This window comes from Sinocyclocheilus rhinocerous, unplaced genomic scaffold, assembly GCF_001515625.1.
Source record: "Sinocyclocheilus rhinocerous isolate Xijiao unplaced genomic scaffold, SAMN03320098_v1.1 scaffold19, whole genome shotgun sequence".
Taxonomy (NCBI): Eukaryota; Metazoa; Chordata; class Actinopteri; order Cypriniformes; family Cyprinidae; genus Sinocyclocheilus; species Sinocyclocheilus rhinocerous.
Window position 1 is genome coordinate 2,918,348 of NW_015638975.1, and position 20,197 is coordinate 2,938,544.

The following is a 20,197-nucleotide window of genomic DNA, read 5'->3' on the forward strand; positions in this document are numbered from 1 at the left end:
AGTTAATCTAGTGTGTGTAGTAGCCTCCGTGTCTCTGATAAGCACAGCATTTTAAGATGGTGCACCGCTAGTGTAACTTTGTTTTCGTTTTGCGCAAGTTGCAAATGTTCCGTTCTGTGCAACAGAAACACTCGGTGTAGCGGAGCCTTTACGATTAATTAACCGTGATATTTTAAAGCGCAGTTAATTGTGAAACCGGTTAATCGCTGCATCCCTACACAGCTCAAAGGCTTCCTTCCTACCAGTGGCCATTTCAGTCAAATGTAATTTATGCAATATTTCAAACATTTAACCCACGGGGGGAAATCAACCCACGGCAGCAGTTTAAGGGTGTTTTCACATATAGTTTGTTTTAAAGTAACCAAACCCATTTCACTTAAAGTGAACCAAAAAGGGAACCAGCCAAAAGTGAACTCAGTCCATTTGGTGTTCACAATATAGTGGACTTTAAAAGAGAACCCATTTTTTTCTTGGTCCTCTTCACTGAAGCGCAAGGTTTATTCATATAACAACTTCGATACTGAATCGCTACATTATATTTCTCAGCAACTAGGGGGTAAAACTGATGTTTTGAAGTAACGAAACTCACAGCTATACTATTTGCAGAATGAGACGCACAGACGCAATTCACACACACAACTTTCATCCCTCTCTCTCAATAATTACTTTAAAATCAATGCTATAATTCATGCAATTCATCAATGCTATAATGCTATAATTCAAGAGCCCATCGTTACAACTGGCGCAATCAAGAGAATGCTGAAATACTGCCAATTTTCATTCATAAGCCAAGGACTACACAATGCTTTAACTATAGGATATCACAGTATGCACTAATTAAGACCTCTGTCCCCTGACTGTCCTAGCAAAGACTCTCTTAGGTGTGAACCTGCCAATATGAGCCCTTGGTAAGATGAAGGACAGACAGTCACTCTGATAAACAACACTGACCCTCGAACCCTTCTGAAAAGCTGCTGAAGCGAGACAGATGTAGAGTGGAAAGGACAACTCTGCACATGCACCATTCCTCACACGTCTGATCATCCAGGCTGGAGCAGAGGCCTGCTGAGACCTCCTGCCATTCTCTATCTGAGGCTCCAATGCAGGCTACAGAGATGAATCACCTTGACTCTTTATGACTCAGCCAAACCCTTCTGATGTACACTGAGTTCAATAAAGCATCCCTCATGCTCAGCTGACCTTTGTGGACCTTTCAGAGATCATTTGTCCTGAGTCACAACCTTCTAATACAGTCACATAGGTCATTCTAAAAAAACAGCTGTATGTGTTCCTCATATTTACATGTTGAAATTATTGTGATTAAAAATATATTTAAAAATTTAATGTTTTTGAAAAACATCTCTAATGCTCACCAAGGCTGCATTTACTTGATCAAATACAATAAAATACAGTAAAACTGTAATGTTGTGAAATATTATTACAATTTAAAATACCTGTTTTCTATTTTAATATATTTTAAAGTGATTTATTCCTGTGATATCAAAGCTGAATTTTCAGCAGCTATTACTCCTGTCCTCAGTGTCACATGATTCTTCAGAAATCAATCTATTATGCAATTTATTATCAATGTTGAAAAGATTTTTATTTTTGTATATATATATATATATATATATATACATACACACACACACACACACACAGTATAATGTACATACCTACTGCAAACACTAACAGTACTACCTTAAAATCTATTCATATGAAACTGCATAATATTAACACTAACAGAACAAATCTGCTCAAAATTTACTTGAAAACTCCTTATCAGACTGGAAAAGACACCTGTTTAAAAAATGATCTCTTTTAAAGGTCAACTCAGGATCCACCTTCAGTCTCCTCTCCAGCATACAGTGATGGAGAACATGTGCCTCTGTATTGGCAGCAGTGTCTCAAAATGAGTGGGAACATCTGAGATGCTTTCCCTCCATTCATATCACTTAATTAGATGAATGCTGGATGGGTACAGACACAGAGTAAATCCATTAGCTATACATTTTATGAGACTTATTAAATGTTTGGCATAATTCAAGCCTGCAGTATATCAAATATAATTTGGATAATAATCCAGTACGCCGGATACAGAGCAGTCCCTCATGAACCACAAAAATAATAATCACATCAGCAGAAATTATGGTCTCTGAGAGTGCCTAATATAACCCAAGCGTGCTTTGTCTCAAGGACAGTCTTAGCATCACTCTCTCCCTATTCCCTACTGCTCCACATTTAACAACATTCAGTACTCTACACTATGCAGTCTATAGCCATTAATGTTGATTTATAAAATTACAAGAGGATAAAAGAAAAAAAAAAAAAATTTCTCATGAAGTTTGAGTGAGGGAACGCACACACCGCCACTTACGACTGCAAGTCTTGACACAAATGGTGCATGCTAAATTCGTTGGCACAGTAAGTCAAATAACCACAGACAGTAAGCAATGCAATTTAAACCACAAAATGGACAGATTAAAGGGCTGGAAGGCACTCACCATACCTAAAAAGGCAGAAATAGGCAACAAGCTATGCAGCCTTTCCTATTTTAGCATTCTTCAACTAAAATAACAATCAGCTCCCTTTTCTAGCCCATTAACACAAAATGACACAAAGACAATGTCCAGCAGGATCAAAACAGGAACTGTAATGTCATTTAGCCCACAAATAAGTGCATTACTTTACAGTCTTGACATTTCAGCTCTCTAAGGCCTCTGAGCTGCACTGTTCAGTATTTGGCTGTGCCCAGACGCAGCACAATGAGTCCCTTCACATGGCCCACAATAAAACTGTCAGCAATAACACATTTCTAAAATCATTTTCTTTGACCTTTAAAACACCCCCTCTCACTATAGCAGCTTTGACGAGAGGCAGTTTTCTGGTCAGACACCAGTGGAGCATTGAACTAACAAATAAACAGCTTTATAGGAAAGTGGTGCTATTTAGATGCAAAGCAGAGAGCAAGACACTAAATGTGTTCTGAATTGCATGGGCTACGTTGGTGGCGTTTTGAGATAACTGGGTGATTGCCGTGATATTCTCATAGGTAGATCTGTCAGATGTTGTGGCTGCCTGATATTTTGGCATCTGTGTGCAATGAGACTTACGTTGGATAAAACAACTTATGAGTAATACAGAGGAACAATACATTGCAAAGCAATTTTAATAATAAAACTGGGTTACCAAAAGCACCATCCAACAGGACAATCCTCAACAGCCCTGTTCCGTCACTGTAGGATTGTGCACTTTATATTTACTCTGGTGAATGAATTCAAGGGCTCTCCAAAGCTAATACTGAAAATAAGCCACAAGTAAACATTCGTTTCACTGCAATCCTGCAGTAAGTCATTGCATGGTAATTGTGCAGAAGCAAAGACGGGCTCTTTACCATTCAGACAGAAATCCGTAAGGGGAAAAATCTTATCTAGTAGCTTCACATTGACTCTCATTCGCTCCTGCTGCCTCAATTAGTTTGTTAATATTGCATTGTGCAGCATAAAGTGCAATCACATCGGTTGTTTACTGGCAGTGTTGATTTCTCAATTTTATTAAACAAGCCACAGCATGCAAAAGATTTACTGCAGTACTGTAAACAAACTAATAATCGGTCAGGCAAAAAACATTCTTACAGTATATCTCAGATGGAGCAGGTCATACAATTAAGGACAGTGAATGGCTAGATATATTGGCTATGATGATGGTAGTCTGGTTGTGGTTTCCACATTAGCGGAGCCGAATGGGTAAAGTGACTTTGGAGAGCAAAGCCACCATGAATTGGCTGTGTGATCGCTCCATACATCTCTGTCATTCCACGGGCATATGGGCACACGTACGTACACACGTACAGACAGGGTACAACATCCGCTAAACGGGGAAGGGTAAGGTCCAGCACATTGCCATACACGAGAAGAATTTTAATGGGAAAATCCATCCTGTCTTGCTGGGCAATGCCCTTCATTTCCTCCATTAAGTGGGCACAGAGAGAGGTAATGGGCTGCATGAGGTGACTATAAACAGTAGTGAGGGCTCTATAATTAACTAGCATTGCTGCAAAGACAATGGTGAAAGATTCTGCTAATTGTCACATTTAAGCTCTCTTTGTCATCATATGTGACCCTGGGCCACAAAACCAGTCTTAAGTCGCTGGGGTATATTTGTAGCAATAGCCAAAAATACATTGTATGGGTCAAAATTATAGATTTTTCTTTTATGCCAAAAATCATTAGGATATTAAGTAAAGATCATGTTCCATGAAGATATTTTGTAAATTTCCTACTGTAAATATATTAAAACTTAATTTTTGATTAGTAATATGCATAGCTAAGAACTTCATTTGGACAACTTTAAAGGCGATTTTCTCAATATTTAGATTTTTTTTTGCACCCTCAGATTCCAGATTTTTAAATAGTTGTATCTCGGCCAAATATTGTCCTATCCTAACACAACATACATCAATGGAAAGCTTATTTATTCCACTTTCAGGTGATGTATAAATCTCAATTTCGAAAAATTTACCCTTATGACTGGTTTTGTGGTCCAGGGTCACATCACATATACCTTAGATCAAAGAACCAGATCTCCTTGCCATTATCAACTGCAATAAGTCATCCAAGTCAACTAGGCAGGTAAAGCTATAATACAAAACATCAGGGCTAATACAAGCAATAAGCAATTGAGGTATTGTGTCAATCTGAAATTCTACCAAACTATAATAAGGTTAAAAATCATGTTAAAGTAATGAAATGTTTAAATAATGCAATACTGAAATATTTCTCATATTCCAACTTGAATACAATCCATTTCAGAGGAAAGACTGAAAATAGAATCTACTGGTTCCAAGGGAAATTATCTTTCAAGAGCATGAGCTGGTTCATTAATACAAAAGTATTTATTACAATTACACAGAATTATCTTGGGAAAAATTACATAGGGAACAGCTGCAACATTCACGACATCTAATTGCAGGGAGGATATTACATATTTTGCTTTAATTTCTGTACTATTCATACTACCGAAGCATCTCTAGAAAGACTTTGTTTAAAAACTGATCACACCTGAAAGGAAGAATACAATGTCAAGATCAATGTAAAAAATCATTGACAGGCTGTGCCAAGCCACACATTCTATCAAATTCAGGAGATACAGGCAACGTGCTATACAGCAGCACTGACCACAGCCCCCGCAGCTCTCCAATACTCTCAGGCTTATTCCCACCAATTTTATGGGATTGCATCCTCTCTAAGTTCTGACTGCCACTGTCATTGAAAATGATTAGTGTCCTAGCAGCTAATTTTTTTCCAGGCAGCTCCCTAAGCAGTACTTCTCTCCCTGCCACAGTCTACAGTACTTCATCTCACTTCTGCTGCTTACTATCTGCCCATGAGTCTCCTCACCTGCTGAACATGGTGGAGATGGATGTTGACGAATAGATGGATTCACCGATTACTGAATGTGCAAACAGAGAGATAGACAGATAGATAGACATAGACAAACTAGCAATTTTTTTTTTTCATTTTTTTAAAGAATAATGAACATTTCTAAATATGCTTTGTATTATTTTACCTTGGCATTAAATTACAAAAAATATTTAACTGCTGGGAAAACGTTAACGTCTGAGGGAGTGATAATACATTTGAAATCTTTTGAGTCTCTTCTGAGTGCCATAATCAATCACTCTATATTTTATTTCAAGTTGTGGAAATGCTATTGAGTGTGTGTGTGTGTGTGTGTGTGTGTGTGTGTGGAAATCATTTGCCCGATGTCATTGCCTCACATAAACTACACTGAAGAGCAAATCGACAGTAAACATTCAGTCAAGCCTCTGACTGGACTCAGTTATCTGTCTTTTCTTGACTTGTGAAGGTATGAGCAGCAGACAGCGGACACTGATCACTGCGAGAGGCGGGAGTGAGTGAGCACTTATTGGGGAGGGCTTTGCAGTTGCACTCGCATCCTCACGGTCTCACAAGGACAAAACCAGAAATTTACTATCGCTTACTTTATAAAGTAGCTGGCGCCTTCCTCGGTGAAGCCCTCTTCCCATCCCCGCGGTAAATCTAAGGGGAGATAAATATTTGTACAATACTCCATTAAGTTTTTAATGAAACAGCAAGTAGCCAACCATCAATTATGCAGAGGACGTGTTTCCAATGTTCACTTTAAACACACTTACCGCAGTATCCGACTAAGGGTGCAAAGTTTAGACTAGCAAGCATACTTTATTACCGTACCTGATCGTATCATGTGTCCTGAGTTGACAGGTTCACCAGTGCGGGGATGGAGCCAAGTAGTGCTGCGAGTTTTGTCGCTAGAAAACAGAAACACCTGTTACGAGACCCATCGGGAAAGGTGCGGATTCACCAGAACCACGATAAAATGCAACGACTGTGATTAAACCCTTCATAGGCTGCTTACTTGATGAAAAAGACCCTGCCATCCCTACACACTCCGTAGGACCAGTGTTCAGGTAGCGTGTCCCGCCCGAGCGGAGCCGCCATGATCCCGGTTTAAAGTGAGAGCTGCGCCGCAGAGTTTCCAGGGAATCGGACAGTCCGATAATCACCACTAGGGCTGCACTGCTGTTAAAGGGGCAGGCCAAACTTGGAGAAAGTCTTTGTCCCAGTTATAAGCCGACAGAAAAGAAAGAGGGCATCATTAATCAGGCGGGATGTTGATGCTGGGAGTGCACAGATGTCGCCGACGAAATTCTACCTTTTATTAGAGCAAAGCCAATTCTGTAAGAGTGTAACTTCATGCAGATCGAGTTACACATTGAAGCCATGGTCAGATTAACATTCCCGCAAATCACACGCGCATTCTGAAACAGTTGGATACTTGTTTATACCTTGTAAGATTTGTATTAAAGCCAGACTGCATTTGGACATTTGTTGTTGTGTTGCGGTCATGACAACAGTCTTCACAGATTTGAGCTTTTTGGCAGGTAACAAGTAGGCGAACAGTGGCTAATGATTTAAATGACAATAGTACGAAGTGAGTGATTATTTTAGTCAGGTTAAACCTGTCTATAAACCTAACATTTCTCCTACGTGTTTCCCAGCCAAAAATACCCGACTGAGAAAACATATCTTGCGGAATAAACATTTTTTCTTGAGTCGTACACATGCTGAGAAAGTCTTGTTGGCTCCCTGCTGACAAAAACAGCGTAAAGTTGCTTTGTTTACACTTTCGCGTCACTCTGTTCGCGCCACTTTTCGTGATCTGAGTGCGCGTGGGCAGCTGGTCTAATAAGAAAATATTAGGTCATTTACTTACCTTTAAATATACCTAGACAGGAATAATATTATTTAGCTACCCATGCAGGTATGTTATTAATATTTAATTAATGCTCAGTGGTAGTTCATCATGTGCAAAAGCCACTTTAAAAAGTGTCTACACTAACTGTGTCTCATTTTATATTTCAGAGCACTCATAAAGATATTGAAATTGAAATAAATATAGTAACTCAAATGTTTATAGTAATTCAAAAAGTTTTTATTCATTAGGTAGGCCTACATATTTTTATACTTAAATATACCTAATAAATAAATGTAATAAATAAATAATATTTACTTGACAGCTGATGACCTTAACATAGGCTAACGGTTATCTGATTTAATATTAACTAACTGGGCTATACAAAACATTTGCTGGTAAATGGACACATGAGCTTGAGCTAATATTTGGACAAGAATAGCCTACACTTCCTCATAAAAGCAAACGTGCCAATACGTCAGTACTGTATGAGAAATCTCTGACACAAAACTCATACCTAAAGACTCTCCCATACATTCTTGATCATAACCACAGGAACACACCCGGTCAAACTTCTCACTAAGGCAGGGCAGAGTCACTACAAAAGAAACAATCCAACTGCAACAACAGCTGATTATCCTTCCACTATAGGCCATGCTATTTATAGCCACCTACAGTCTGTAGTCTGGCTGACAGTTGACGGTTGACCTTATACTGTAAAATACCTCCTTTTCTGTACAAGTATGTGAAAATGTGTGTATAAACAAGGTCAATTGCATCTTTCTGCAAATAAAATGTCTTCAACAATTCAGTAATTATATCTTTTGAAACATTTTATATTTATATTTTTATTTATATTTCACAACTATAACAGAGGAAAAACATTTACTTTTTGGGGAGTGAAGGAAATGGGAAACAAACTAAAGATAATAATAACATTATGTAGGGTGCAGTTCAAACAGCAGGTGGGGATATTTCACAACTGCTATTAGTGGTTATTGTGCTATGGGAACTGGGAAATTCATGACTGTATTCTGGAAATAAGCTCAAAGAAGCCATGCAAAAGTAAATGTGTTTTATTACTAATGTCATTGTAGAAATGCACTATTCTCAGTAAGCCATTATTAAATTATGGATCATTCCCCTTGCAAACATGTCCAAAAATAGAGGTTTACAGAGAAAAATTGTTCAGCTGGTCATGCAAGTTAATTAACGATGTTAATAAGGCAATCGGTTCAGTGTAAAACAAAGCAACTTTTTAATGCTACTAAGACACCGAATCGATCATGTGAGTGTACATCACTGTAAACATTTTTTAAAAGTGCTCTTGCTTTTATATAACAGTGCAGAAAAAATCAGAGTGCACCTCTAAGGTCATTCCGTGCAGGCAGCAGTTAATATGGAAGGTCATGATGTTTGTGCTTGTTTGTGTGTGTACCAGGGTGAATAAAAATGACACAGCTGAGGGTTTCAATCTATCAGCTCCGTCACTTATGACCGCCTTTGGCTGCACTGAGAATGAGCCATCTCAACCATGACATTACAATAATGCTTACACTGCGCCAAACTGGACTTGCCCTGTCTCCTCATGCCATCCATAAATTTCATCCTGGTATAAGAGGCACTGCTCAAAGTCACACTATACATATGTCAATGTACCACAAGACAAGGACTGTATTAGTGGCAAAGAGGCGACAGTAAAATAAATTACATAGTGTATTCACTAACAATAAATTAACTGTCATCATAAGATTAGTGTGTGTGTGTGAGTTGCATTTTAAAATAGCCTAATAAACATCACTTCATGTTCAGATGTGTGGATTTAGATTTTTCAAAGAAATATCATATGGATAAACATGATTTTGTCATGAAAAGACATTTTCCTGATCCTAGTGCATTTGTATAAAAGTGAGTTGTCACAAAATATTTGAACCAGCACAAATGTTTTCACTGTTTTCACTGATCAAATCAACATATTAGAATGATTTATGAAAGATCATGTGACACTGAAGCCTGCCATCAGTCATCACAGGAATAAATTACGTTTTGAAATAGGTTCAAATAGAAAACAATTCTTTTAAATTGTACTAATATTTCACAATATTACAGTTTTTACTGTTTTTTTTTTTTTTAAACAGTATGATTTGATTTGGGAGTAGCAGCCTGTGACTGACAGAACTGTAACCCTGGGCACACCAGCACCGTGGTGGGACCTGACCGCGTTCCGTGTTGTGGCCTAGTCCGCCTGAATAACATGCCATATGCCTCCAACAGAGCACAGCACATGTCCGGCTAATAAGCTTGTTTGAATTAGGGGCTTTCTGTAATACCACTTAAAAGGTCTTCCGTTTACTCTGTCTGTCCCTCGCAGTCGCACACATTTAGTAATGGGGTGCAGTCCTGCGCAGCTCTGCAGTATTGTACTGCTGATGGTTTCCTCACCACTGCCAGCAGCTCACAATGCTGCAAGGTGACTCAGTGTTACTTTCCTCTCTTAGGAGAGGTTCATACAGAGGCAACTGCAGTTAAATCGCTGCATGCAGAATAAAGTGATCTGCAACAGTTGATTCTCAATACGTCTCCTTCCTCTCTCGTATTAGCTGCAAATGCGTCATATGACATAATGTACACATCTACGGTGAAAGCACTGCAGGAGCTACAGTTTGTGGAAAATGTATGTTATTTCATTTCACAGTTTAAAATACCTCATCTCAGTGATGTGACCTCTATTAGTACTCAATTATTTTTAATCAAACTGAAAACGAGTTATGGTGCCGTTCATAATAGACCGCCAGAGCTTTTCAGAAACTGCTTAAAGCGATGATTTAAAGGCTTTTTGTATAAAAGCCAGACTCCATTAATTGAACAAAGATACAAATCAAGTTTTTAAAGGATATAAAAGGTGTCGGTTATGAAAGGCTGACTAAAGACATCCTTAACCAGGACATATTTTCACATATTTAATTAATGTCAATTTGCTTTGCTTATTAAAAATACCCTGTACACCAGGTGACTATTTTTAATAGATTCTTTTCTACGGCATCGATTAATGCAGACAATACAAATTTAGCCATTTTACACTTTTGGAATATTTGTATTGCCATTAGCACACATTTCAAAAGGTGAGCACTGACCTCTAGCGGACAAGATCCTTAGCGCGGTCACTTATTCAGACAGTGTATCCACATGCAGCACCTTATAAAGAACCGAGTTTTCACTCTCTAGTCTTTCTCTGTATGAAGTTACCAATCTTAATCTAATTGAACAATTTCCTTAGAATAATTGGCATGTCCTTATATACTAATGACACACACCTAGTGAGTCATCTAGTAAACTTTTATAAACTTACTGAGCCATGTATATATTCCTCAAAACAGTAGCTTCTCATGATCCAGTACAGGTGCACACATTTGTGTTGATTTTTTTCTAACAAATAATGGCATACATTTTAATCTGGGTGCCAGCTAGACATGTAATTAGATCTCTGGCTTTTCCTTTAAATTAATGTCAATGAGACAACACCTAATATATCAACATGCCTTTCTTTCCATTTTGAGCAATAATTTTAACTCATTTATTCTCAATGTTCTTACACGGTCAATAGAAAAGCATAATACACATGCACTACAAAATGCTGGCCACAAAACTTCTTTTAATGTCTGTAAAATGATCATTTAAACAGAAAAAAATAATACTCAAAAGATTTACAAATCTTTCCAACTGCATCAACCATAAAGGAACTTTGTTTGAAAAGAGCCAAGTGAATATTCTGTTATGATGGATTCTGAATGAGACGTTTACGTGACGGAATACACACATATGTAACCGCTGTATTCTACTAAAACAATAATGCAACTGCAACACAGTTCTATACCCAACTGGAGTAAAGCAAATCAGTCTGACAGAAACAACACAAACAACATGAATTGATTCCGATATTTTATTTGTCCAAAAACTGCAAATTTATGCCACCAGTGCAGAAGCTGTGGAGGATTCGCTGCGGATGAAAACAAACAAATAAATCAGATAAATTCAGGAAAAACTAATTTTTGAAAGACAAAAGTAGTTTTTTGTGTGAAGGGGACTGGCAGTGCTGGCACAATAAAGCCAAACTGCTAATTTACCTCCAAGGTTTATCTAGCACATCAGAAATATCTCAGTTCTTACAAGGGAAGAATGGGACAATGAAATGTGCACTACATATTAGCGAAATAATTTATTGTAATGTCGAAAAAAAGTCAATCAAACACTCACTACTTCCAGTTGGGGGCAAGTACTCTCTTGGTCTTATAGTAGCGGGCAAGCCTGTGGATTCTGCTCTCAACCAGAATCAGGCGGAACTTGGCATCCCTGTCCTGCAAGACCACAAGTGACAATGATGAGACAAAACAGCTGAAACACATTGGACTGATTTTTCCTTAAATCTTCCAAAAATGATCGTCTGCACTGTAAAGATGCAAGTACATGATGTAATATGAATGACCGTTTCATTACCTTTCTGTTCCTTTCCAAGTGCTTCCTCACAGCGACAGCCTTCTTGATGAGGTGGTAGAGATCCTCAGGCAGGTCAGGGGCCAGACCTTTGGACTTCAGGATCCTAAGGATCTTGTTGCCAGTGACAAAACGCACCTGAGCAACACCATGGGAATCCCTCAGGATCACACCTAATGAGAAAATGGCAGGTGATATTAGTTCCATAATGAAATTGTGCAGGCACAGACACAATACAGACATCTAATCCACAAATATGAAAACACACGATAGAAAAAAAAATGATGTGTAAGCATCTATAATTATGGATTAAAACAACAACAACAACAAATGAACATAGAAGCAATCTCTTCTACTGGAAAGCAGCTCACAAATGTCAAATGTGCCTCTGCTGTAACCATTTTACTAATTCCATTTATTTTATTCGTATTAGTTTATAGTTTCCTTTAATGTTCTTGATTTCAAACTTGTCTTTGCATGATCACGGTGTACAAAAAACGTGCTATAAAAACCTTGTGAAATTATTGTTATACAATGGACCCGACTGCACTTGGTAAGATTAATTTGATATCACTAAGAACTTACCAATCTGTGAGGGAGTCAGACCCTTCTTGGCCAGTTTGAAGATTTGCTCTTTAACATCATCAGATGTCAGCTTGAGCCACTAAAATACAAAATAATTGACTATTTTAACAGCCTTGGCCATTTAGATTTGAATTATTGTTCCACACAAATCTGAATCAGTGGACTTACTGTGGGGACACTTCGTCTATAGGGCAGCGCCGACTGGGACAAACCCTTGCTAAAAAAAATAAAGCATTGAACAGTTAAACACATTTTCCATAATGAAACCGTAAATTACAACTTCTAAACAATTTCCCTTTTCCTTCAGTAAGCCACACCGTAAACATGTTAACTGACAACAGGTCATATATAAAGCATAGATAAGTGAACAAAAGTGTATCCTAGATCTAAAGTGAACTTGAAATTAGAGTTCCGACTATTAAATGTTCTGATGAATGCATAAAAACTATTTAGGAGGTGGTCTGATCAGCCCTAACTAACCGCCGAACACATCTGACACCCAAACGTAGCTTCTGTTAAACTAAGCGATATGATACCAGAACAATCAGACCGCACATAAACTGTCAATGTGAACTGAAGCAGTGTGTAAAGATCCTTCATGTGTCCATCCTGCAGCGCCTCAATCTACATGTGCTGCCATCACGCTATACAGGGGAAGAGAAAGTAAGACTAAATGTACTTCTCAAAAACGAAACACATCTGACACCCAAACGTAGCTTCTGTTAAACTAAGCGATATGATACCAGAACAGACCGCACATAAACTGTCAATGTGAACTGAAGCAGTGTGTAAAGATCCTTCATGTGTCCATCCTGCAGCGCCTCAATCTACATGTGCTGCCATCACGCTATACAGGGGAAGAGAAAGTAAGACTAAATGTACTTCTCAAAAACTCTTTTCTAGCTCCAATGGAAATACATATTCCAGACTCAGCATATGTTATAAAGAGTTAACATTATTTTGGGCTGGAAATGTGGCCTGCAGAATGTGTTTTTAGCGTAAGACAAACGTTTACCCGGGAGCGTGCATACGACCCATGATGGCGGTTTTGCGAGCGAGGAGAGAGAAAGACCGAGCCGAGGCCGAGGCCGAGAGGAAGTGAAGTATGGAGGCGGAAGTGATGTCAAATATCACTTCCTGTCCGTTGATTTCAGGATCTTTTAAGTCTTTTTCCTTTGTTTTTCTTTTTCCTTTCCCCCCTCCTCGTTCAGACTTTAGTTTAGTATGTTAAATGTGATATTTTTAGATTGTAGTTTTTCTTTTCAATTATTTCTCCATTTTGTTTCCTGCCATCTATTTCTGTCATCAATAAATGCAGAGTTCGTCATTACATTTCACATAAAATCAATTTAAATTACATCTTTTTTAAATTCAGAAATTATATTTTATACTAAGTCTCTTCTCTCTCTAATTTCGAATAAACATTTTGGGTTTGATCTAGAACGGTTCTTTGCCATAAAATCCTATTGTAATTCTGTCCATTATGTGATGTAATGGGTTCATGTTTTTCTTGTCTTTTTTTGCATTTTTTCATCATTTACTTTATTACTGTCATCCTGTTATACAGCGTTGTGCTTTGTTGTTTCATTAAAAAAAAATACACTATTCTTTTCATATCCACCGGCCGGTGGCGCTATAAGAAAAGCCCTACTGCTGTAAGCATGCTATAGAAATAGAATAAGCGCATAGAACAGTAGCATCTAACAGAGTTGTGCAATGGGCGGAGCTTAGCGGCCCTGATAAATAATAATTCTCCTATTTAGAACTCTTCAGTGTGTAGTTTTTAAGCTTATTATCTATTTAAGCTTCTTATTGTCATTATATGGGTTTTAATTATTATCCAAACATCTATTATTATTATCCAAACACACGCGCATTATTATCACCTGTTACCCGTTACATTTTTCAGCGCCAGTCACCAATCACAGGCGTTTGTGATAAATAAATAATGATTTAAAAATATTTTTATAGATATTACTCGGAAAATATTCTGTTCGTATGAAATGTACTAACCATTATAAGCAACAATTTTTAATCTTTCATACTTCAAGTGTACAAATTATTTAAAAGGAAAGATTATATGATCTGAATGCGATTGAGCGAGGATTCGCTTTCTGAGCCCCCACGCGCTCCCTTCAGGAAGCCTTCTATCGGTGTCATAAACAATATCACTAAACCCCAATATGCAAAAATCCAACAAACCCAGGAAGTTATCGACCAATTGCTTTAACTTCAAACTTATGTAAATTAATGGAAAAGATCATAGTTCACAGATTATCTTATGAGTTAGAAAAGAAGGGTAAATTATGTAAATATCAGTGTGGATTTAGAGGTAAAAGATCAACAATGGATGCATTAATAAAAGTCAGTAACGAAATAGAGAAGGCAATAAAAATGAAAGAAATTATGGCAGTAGTATATTTTGATATAGAAAAAGCGTACGACACAATATGGAGAGAAGGGTTGTTAATTAAAGCATCAAGGATAGGAATAGATGGTAAAATGTATAATTGGTTATCTCAGTTTTTATTTGAACGAACATTTATAGTATGCACACAGGATGTAACACGCCAAAAAATGGAAGAAGAAGAAGAACCCCAATATGCAAATCAAGCGCTGTAAATGATCTACTACGTGGACGAGCTCTCTGTCTCCTCCTGCTGCTCTGCTCTGTTAGCTCGCTAGCTGTTCTGATTCCGCCTCTGTAAGTCATCACCATCAGTCCAAGATAGCGGACAGTCAGGAAGCCAGCGGTAATGAAAGGAAGCGGAAAACACTCGAGATAGCTCGATAGAAACCAATCTGACACCGTAAGTGCCATTATTTAATTGCCTTAACCCAAATACAGCATCAACAATTCAACTTTTCACTGCCTTGCCTTGCCTAATAAAATGTCCAACTTGTTTCGCTATAACGTCTGGCATAGACTTCACTGTCAAATGAAAGCTAATGAAATTAGCCTCTATGTATCGAGATCAGCCATCCTTTCGAACCACATTTCTGTAATGCAATATGGCTTGCCATACAAAACCATGTATATTTTGAGTATCACTTTAATATAGTGACCCGCTAACTGCCTGTTAATGTTGTTTATCCTTAGTAACGGGCTTATTGGAGAGCTGATCTGCCAATCATTGGCTGTGTCTCAAGCCCTACTGAGCTGCCTACCTAGACCCCTATTCGAATTGTGATGTCGAAAATATTTCGATTCGAATCTTCAGATTCACATGGGATTCCCAAAAATGGCAGTCAGCTCACTAGGGTTTGCGACATAACCAGTCAGTATTGCTATGTGATATGATAGAGCTGTCATCTCCGTCTAATGTTTCATCTATAGGCCTATGTGTGCTGATTTTCCCAGATGTCCTATTTAAAGGGGCTCCTCACCAGCTGCCTTGTGTTGGCGAGTGTGATGTCCTGGGCCAAGGCAGTGCCAATAAGCATAGATAAAACTAAGGTGAAGCTCCCAGAGGAAACAGTCAAAGAGCCTCCCCAGAGTGTGGTGAGATATTTGATCAGCTAATTACATAACAAGCTTTGGCTGCAAGTTACAGTAAGTAGTCTTGTAATGTGAGGATGCATAAATATGCATGGTTATTTCTTTGTGGCAATAAGCTCACAATTCTGAAAGCATTTACTTTAGCATTTACAAAGAAAAAAAGCACACTATTGTATTCAATACATATACACATAATTATTTATATTTGTAGGACACTGGACTGCATTATGACCGCTATCTCAGGGAAGTTATCGATTTCCTTGAAAAAGATCAACATTTTAGAGAAAAGCTTCACAACACAGACATGGAAGATATAAAGGTAAGAAACAGCATGGCTTTATTTGTGTTGTGTTGTACAATACAAGGGTCACACAGAGCTAATCTGTTCGTTCCTGCTGATTTCAGCAAGGGAAGTTGGCTAAAGAGCTTGACTTTGTCAGCCACCATGTGAGAACCAAGCTGGATGAACTTAAAAGGCAAGAAGTCAGCCGTCTGAGAACCCTAATCAAAGCCAAGCAAGATATTGAAGGAGGGAATGGTAAGAATGGCTGTAAAAATAATTACAGTTGAATAAGTGCTTGAGGTTATTTCTCCTATGTAGGCGTATTAATGAATGAACAGACCATAAACACAAAATGGGTCTTCAAAACATTCTCTGTACACTGTTCTCTCATGTTTATCAGATATTGCAGTAGATCACCAGGCATTACTCAAACAGTTTGAGTATCTGAACCACATGAACCCACACACATTTGAGGTTGAGGATCTGGACAGACTTATTAAATCGGTACGTCATTACTTACAGTTACTCAGCTTCTATCATATTTCATTTAATTCTGTGGCTGTTACTTTGAATGCTTGAATATTCCCTTTATTTGATACTTGATTTTGGTGCTTAAGATAATCCTTAAGGTCAAGAATGAAGCTGCCAAATATATTTAGCATTTAAAATACATTTCTTATTGCATAAAAATATAATAATAACAATAAATTTCCATGACTAAGTAGTTTTTAATAAATAATTTCACAGTGATTTAGAAAAAACACAAAACATTTCATTGACACTGCCAGGCCTGGAAATTACGATTTAAAAATGTCTTAATATTTTCAGGTTTTTTATAAAAGTGGGACTGATGTAACTCACTAAATATGGTCTGTACTGGTTAAAAATGTTTTTGAACTGCGTTCTACAAATACACTCTAAAGGATTTCTGGAATCTTCCATATGCGCTTAAAAAGAACATCATTTAACACTCTTTGTTTTAAATCCAAGAAACATCTCATGGCCATTTTCCTTCTTTTCGCGTTCATAAGATAACTGAAGACGAAAACATGTCAAGCAATTATATTTCAGTCATATTTATGATCTTGCAATATAGGCTACAAAAGATCTGGAGAACTACGACAAGGAACGGCATGAAGAATTTAAAAGGTACGAGATGATGAAAGAGCACGAGAGACGGGAACACCTGAAGACACTTGATGAGGAGGGCAGGAGGAAAGAAGAGGAGCACTATGAGGAGATGAAGAAGAAACATGCTGATCACCCTAAAGTCAATCACCCCGTAAGTCGCCACGTATTTACTTATCTTAATGTTTGTGATTTCATTGAGGATATGCTCATGTTTTTCGAATGTTCTGTTATGTAGGGTAGCAAGGATCAGCTCAAAGAAGTGTGGGAAGAGGCTGATGGCCTGGACCCTGAAGATTTTGACCCCAAAACATTTTTCAATCTGCATGGTAAAATATTTTTGATAGCTTAAGATGAATCCGGGATATGAGAATGTTAAAATGACATGCTTAATATTGCTCTTTTTTTTGTATTGCAGACACAAATGGAGATGGCTTCTTTGATGAACAAGAGCTGGAAGCCCTGTTCACGAAAGAGGTATAACCGTTGCATAATTCACCACAGAATAAAAATAAAACATATATAGTAATTGCAGTTATAACATGCTCTGCTATTATATAGCAGCAAATGAAATGGCTTCTATTGTGATTATTTTTTTCAGCTGGAGAAGATCTATGATCCAACTAATGAAGAGGACGACATGGTTGAAATGGAGGAGGAGAGGCTGCGAATGAGAGAACATGTCATGAACGAGGTTAACTGATGATTATAACAATGGGCCAATTCTCTTTGTACGACTTGGCAACTTCAGGAAGATTGACAAATCCCTGGCGGGAAAATGTTTTTTTTTTCTTCTAAATCTGTAATCTCCTGGCCTTTACAGGTTGACTCTAATAAAGACAGACTGGTGTCCTTAGATGAGTTTCTGGTTGCCACAAAGAAAAAAGAGTTTCTTGAACCAGACAGCTGGGAAGTGAGTATGGTCACATGCTTAACAGATATTTAGACCATTGCTTAATAGCCACTAATTCATGCTTTCATGTTGGATGATTGCCTAATAGCTTAGTCCTTTAATTAATAAGGAACAACTTAATAATTATCTTGGATGACCCCAGACTCTAGAACAGAACCAGGCATATACTGACGAAGAGATGAGAGTGTTTGAGGAGCAGTTGGCCAGGCAGGAGGAAGACTTAAATCTGAAAGCAGCTGACCTTCAGAAGCAGAAAGAGGATCTGGAGCGACAGCAGGAGCAGCTCAATGCTCAGAAATTAGAACTGCAGCAGGTGACTGAACTGATTTGTCTCATACCTGCTCATTGAATTAAAAAAAAAACTAAACAAGAAGAGTTGTTTAAAACAAGTAAATGAAAAAAAACCTGTTTTGTGCGTCATCCTTATCAGGCCGTGGAGCATATGGAGCGGTTAAAAACACAGAAGGTTCCGCCTCCACCTGAGATGCAATGTAAGTAATACTTTCACTTCAGACATATAACCAGATACATGTGAAGGTTACACTAGCTAGCTATTCTTACACTGGGTTTTAAATGTGAGATCCACTGACATGTTTTTCTAGGTTAACAGTATTGTGAAGACGGTTAAAGAAACGTTATATCAGTTATTGTATGCAGTGGGTTTACATGGTTTCCAATGTCGTGGCTACATGTTGTTAAAGCACAAAAAACTTAATATAAAATAATATTAAAAATACCCACACCATTATTCCAAAACATACTTGAATTTTAACCATTTAAAGTTCAAGTGAAACATGTATTTTAATAGTGACATTACTGACAAAAATACATTTTAACATTTAAACATTACAGTTACATCTAACACCTTATTTTTAAAAACAACATTCTTGGCAAATATACTTAAAATGTTAAACATTTAAATGTAACATGTTTTCAATGTAACATTCTTGGCAAATGCACTAGAGTTTTAAACATTAAATTTAAGTGTAACCTGTTATTCTTGGCAATAATACAAAACACTCTAAATCTCTTATAACAGTGGAAGGGAATGCTGTCCCTGAGTCACTAGGACATGACCAGCCTCCTGTGCCCCCTGAGCACCAGCCTCTGCCCCCAGGACACCAAGATATCCCTCTAGAACAACAACAACAACATGCACCCCAAAATCAACAGGATCTAGGACAGGAACACCAAAATATACCCCAACAAAATCAGCCACTGCCTCCAGGACACAATAGCCCACCCCACGATTCTCCACAGATGCCCCGCGACCACAGCAATGTGCCATAGAACGGTCATATGCTTTTTCCTGCGTGATTGTGTGGAAAACTGACCTAGCACCAGAGACTTCAACAAACAGTACCTCCTGCCCAGTCAATGATTACCTGCGGTTGTGTGCTGCGGTTTTAACTAGTACGGAATTGGCTGGTTTTGTAAGCATAATACATTTAATGCAGACTTTGCGGTTTGATATAAGTGTTTGATTTCTTTTGTTATTGAAAATATCTTTTTCATATGTTGTGGATATTTTATTTTCCAGCACAGTGGATTGGATGTGTGTACGCTTTTGTTTTGCACATTTATTTTTCTGAAATTTTAATGGCCACGAAGAGCTACTTTAAACCTAGTTGTGTGGTATCAGAATATTGTTGAATTGTACTGGAAGTTTTTAATTGATTAGGGCTACTCTGGAGTTTAAATGTTGCTTACAGTGGGAACTTTGAGAGTAAGGTCAATAAAAAATAAACAATTTGAAAAAAGTTTTCTTTTATGAACAAAAAACATCACATGCAATTACTTCTACAGTACAAGTCTCCTGAGCGTAACTTGTACTGAACCCAACACTAGCTTCACAAGTTTCCTGTTATGCTATACTTAACCTGTCAAAAACCATTGAAAAATTTTTTTTTAATGCACACGTGTGCTTTAAAGGGGTCCTATTATGCTCTTTTACAAAGTCTTGATTTTGTTTTGGGGTGTACTAGAACAGGCTCTCATATCTTGATTTTGTTTTGGGGGTGTACTAGAACAGGCTCTCATA

At 37.7% G+C, this 20,197-nt stretch overlaps 3 protein-coding genes across 5 annotated transcripts in view; 1 reads left to right on the plus strand and 2 right to left on the minus strand.

Moving 5' to 3' along the window:
* Positions 1 to 6,784, minus strand: part of LOC107750550 (pleckstrin homology domain-containing family A member 7-like) — a 107,530-nt gene extending 100,746 nt beyond the window's left edge. The window contains 3 exon segments of the mRNA XM_016565997.1: positions 6,005 to 6,062; positions 6,237 to 6,313; positions 6,421 to 6,784. Of these exon segments, the coding sequence (XP_016421483.1) occupies positions 6,005 to 6,062; positions 6,237 to 6,313; positions 6,421 to 6,503 (218 nt within the window). The 5' untranslated portion in view covers positions 6,504 to 6,784.
* A 4,399-nt stretch (positions 6,785 to 11,183) lies between these two features.
* rps13 (ribosomal protein S13) lies at positions 11,184 to 13,449 on the minus strand. Its single transcript, XM_016566146.1, has 6 exons — positions 13,349 to 13,449; positions 12,502 to 12,550; positions 12,334 to 12,412; positions 11,752 to 11,921; positions 11,512 to 11,612; positions 11,184 to 11,254 (listed from the first exon to the last, which is right to left on the minus strand). The coding sequence occupies exons 1-6, from the start codon at positions 13,369 to 13,371 to the stop codon at positions 11,221 to 11,223; spliced, it is 456 nt and encodes a 151-aa protein (XP_016421632.1). The 5' UTR covers positions 13,372 to 13,449; the 3' UTR covers positions 11,184 to 11,220.
* A 1,505-nt stretch (positions 13,450 to 14,954) lies between these two features.
* Positions 14,955 to 20,197, plus strand: part of LOC107750551 (nucleobindin-2-like) — a 6,094-nt gene continuing 851 nt past the window's right edge. Inside the window, exons 1-13 of one of the 3 annotated variants that reach the window (XM_016565999.1) lie at positions 14,955 to 15,143; positions 15,695 to 15,835; positions 16,044 to 16,151; positions 16,238 to 16,370; positions 16,516 to 16,619; positions 17,212 to 17,397; positions 17,482 to 17,572; positions 17,662 to 17,720; positions 17,845 to 17,937; positions 18,067 to 18,156; positions 18,299 to 18,469; positions 18,587 to 18,647; positions 19,196 to 19,465. In XM_016565999.1, coding sequence (XP_016421485.1) covers positions 15,695 to 15,835; positions 16,044 to 16,151; positions 16,238 to 16,370; positions 16,516 to 16,619; positions 17,212 to 17,397; positions 17,482 to 17,572; positions 17,662 to 17,720; positions 17,845 to 17,937; positions 18,067 to 18,156; positions 18,299 to 18,469; positions 18,587 to 18,647; positions 19,196 to 19,446 — 1,488 coding nt within the window. In that variant the 5' untranslated portion in view covers positions 14,955 to 15,143 and the 3' untranslated portion in view covers positions 19,447 to 19,465. Of the gene's footprint in view, positions 15,144 to 15,670; positions 15,836 to 16,043; positions 16,152 to 16,237; positions 16,371 to 16,515; positions 16,620 to 17,211; positions 17,398 to 17,481; positions 17,573 to 17,661; positions 17,721 to 17,844; positions 17,938 to 18,066; positions 18,157 to 18,298; positions 18,470 to 18,586; positions 18,648 to 19,195; positions 19,923 to 20,197 lie in introns of those variants that run through there. The other 2 variants (XM_016566000.1, XM_016565998.1) reach the window with 2 other exon arrangements.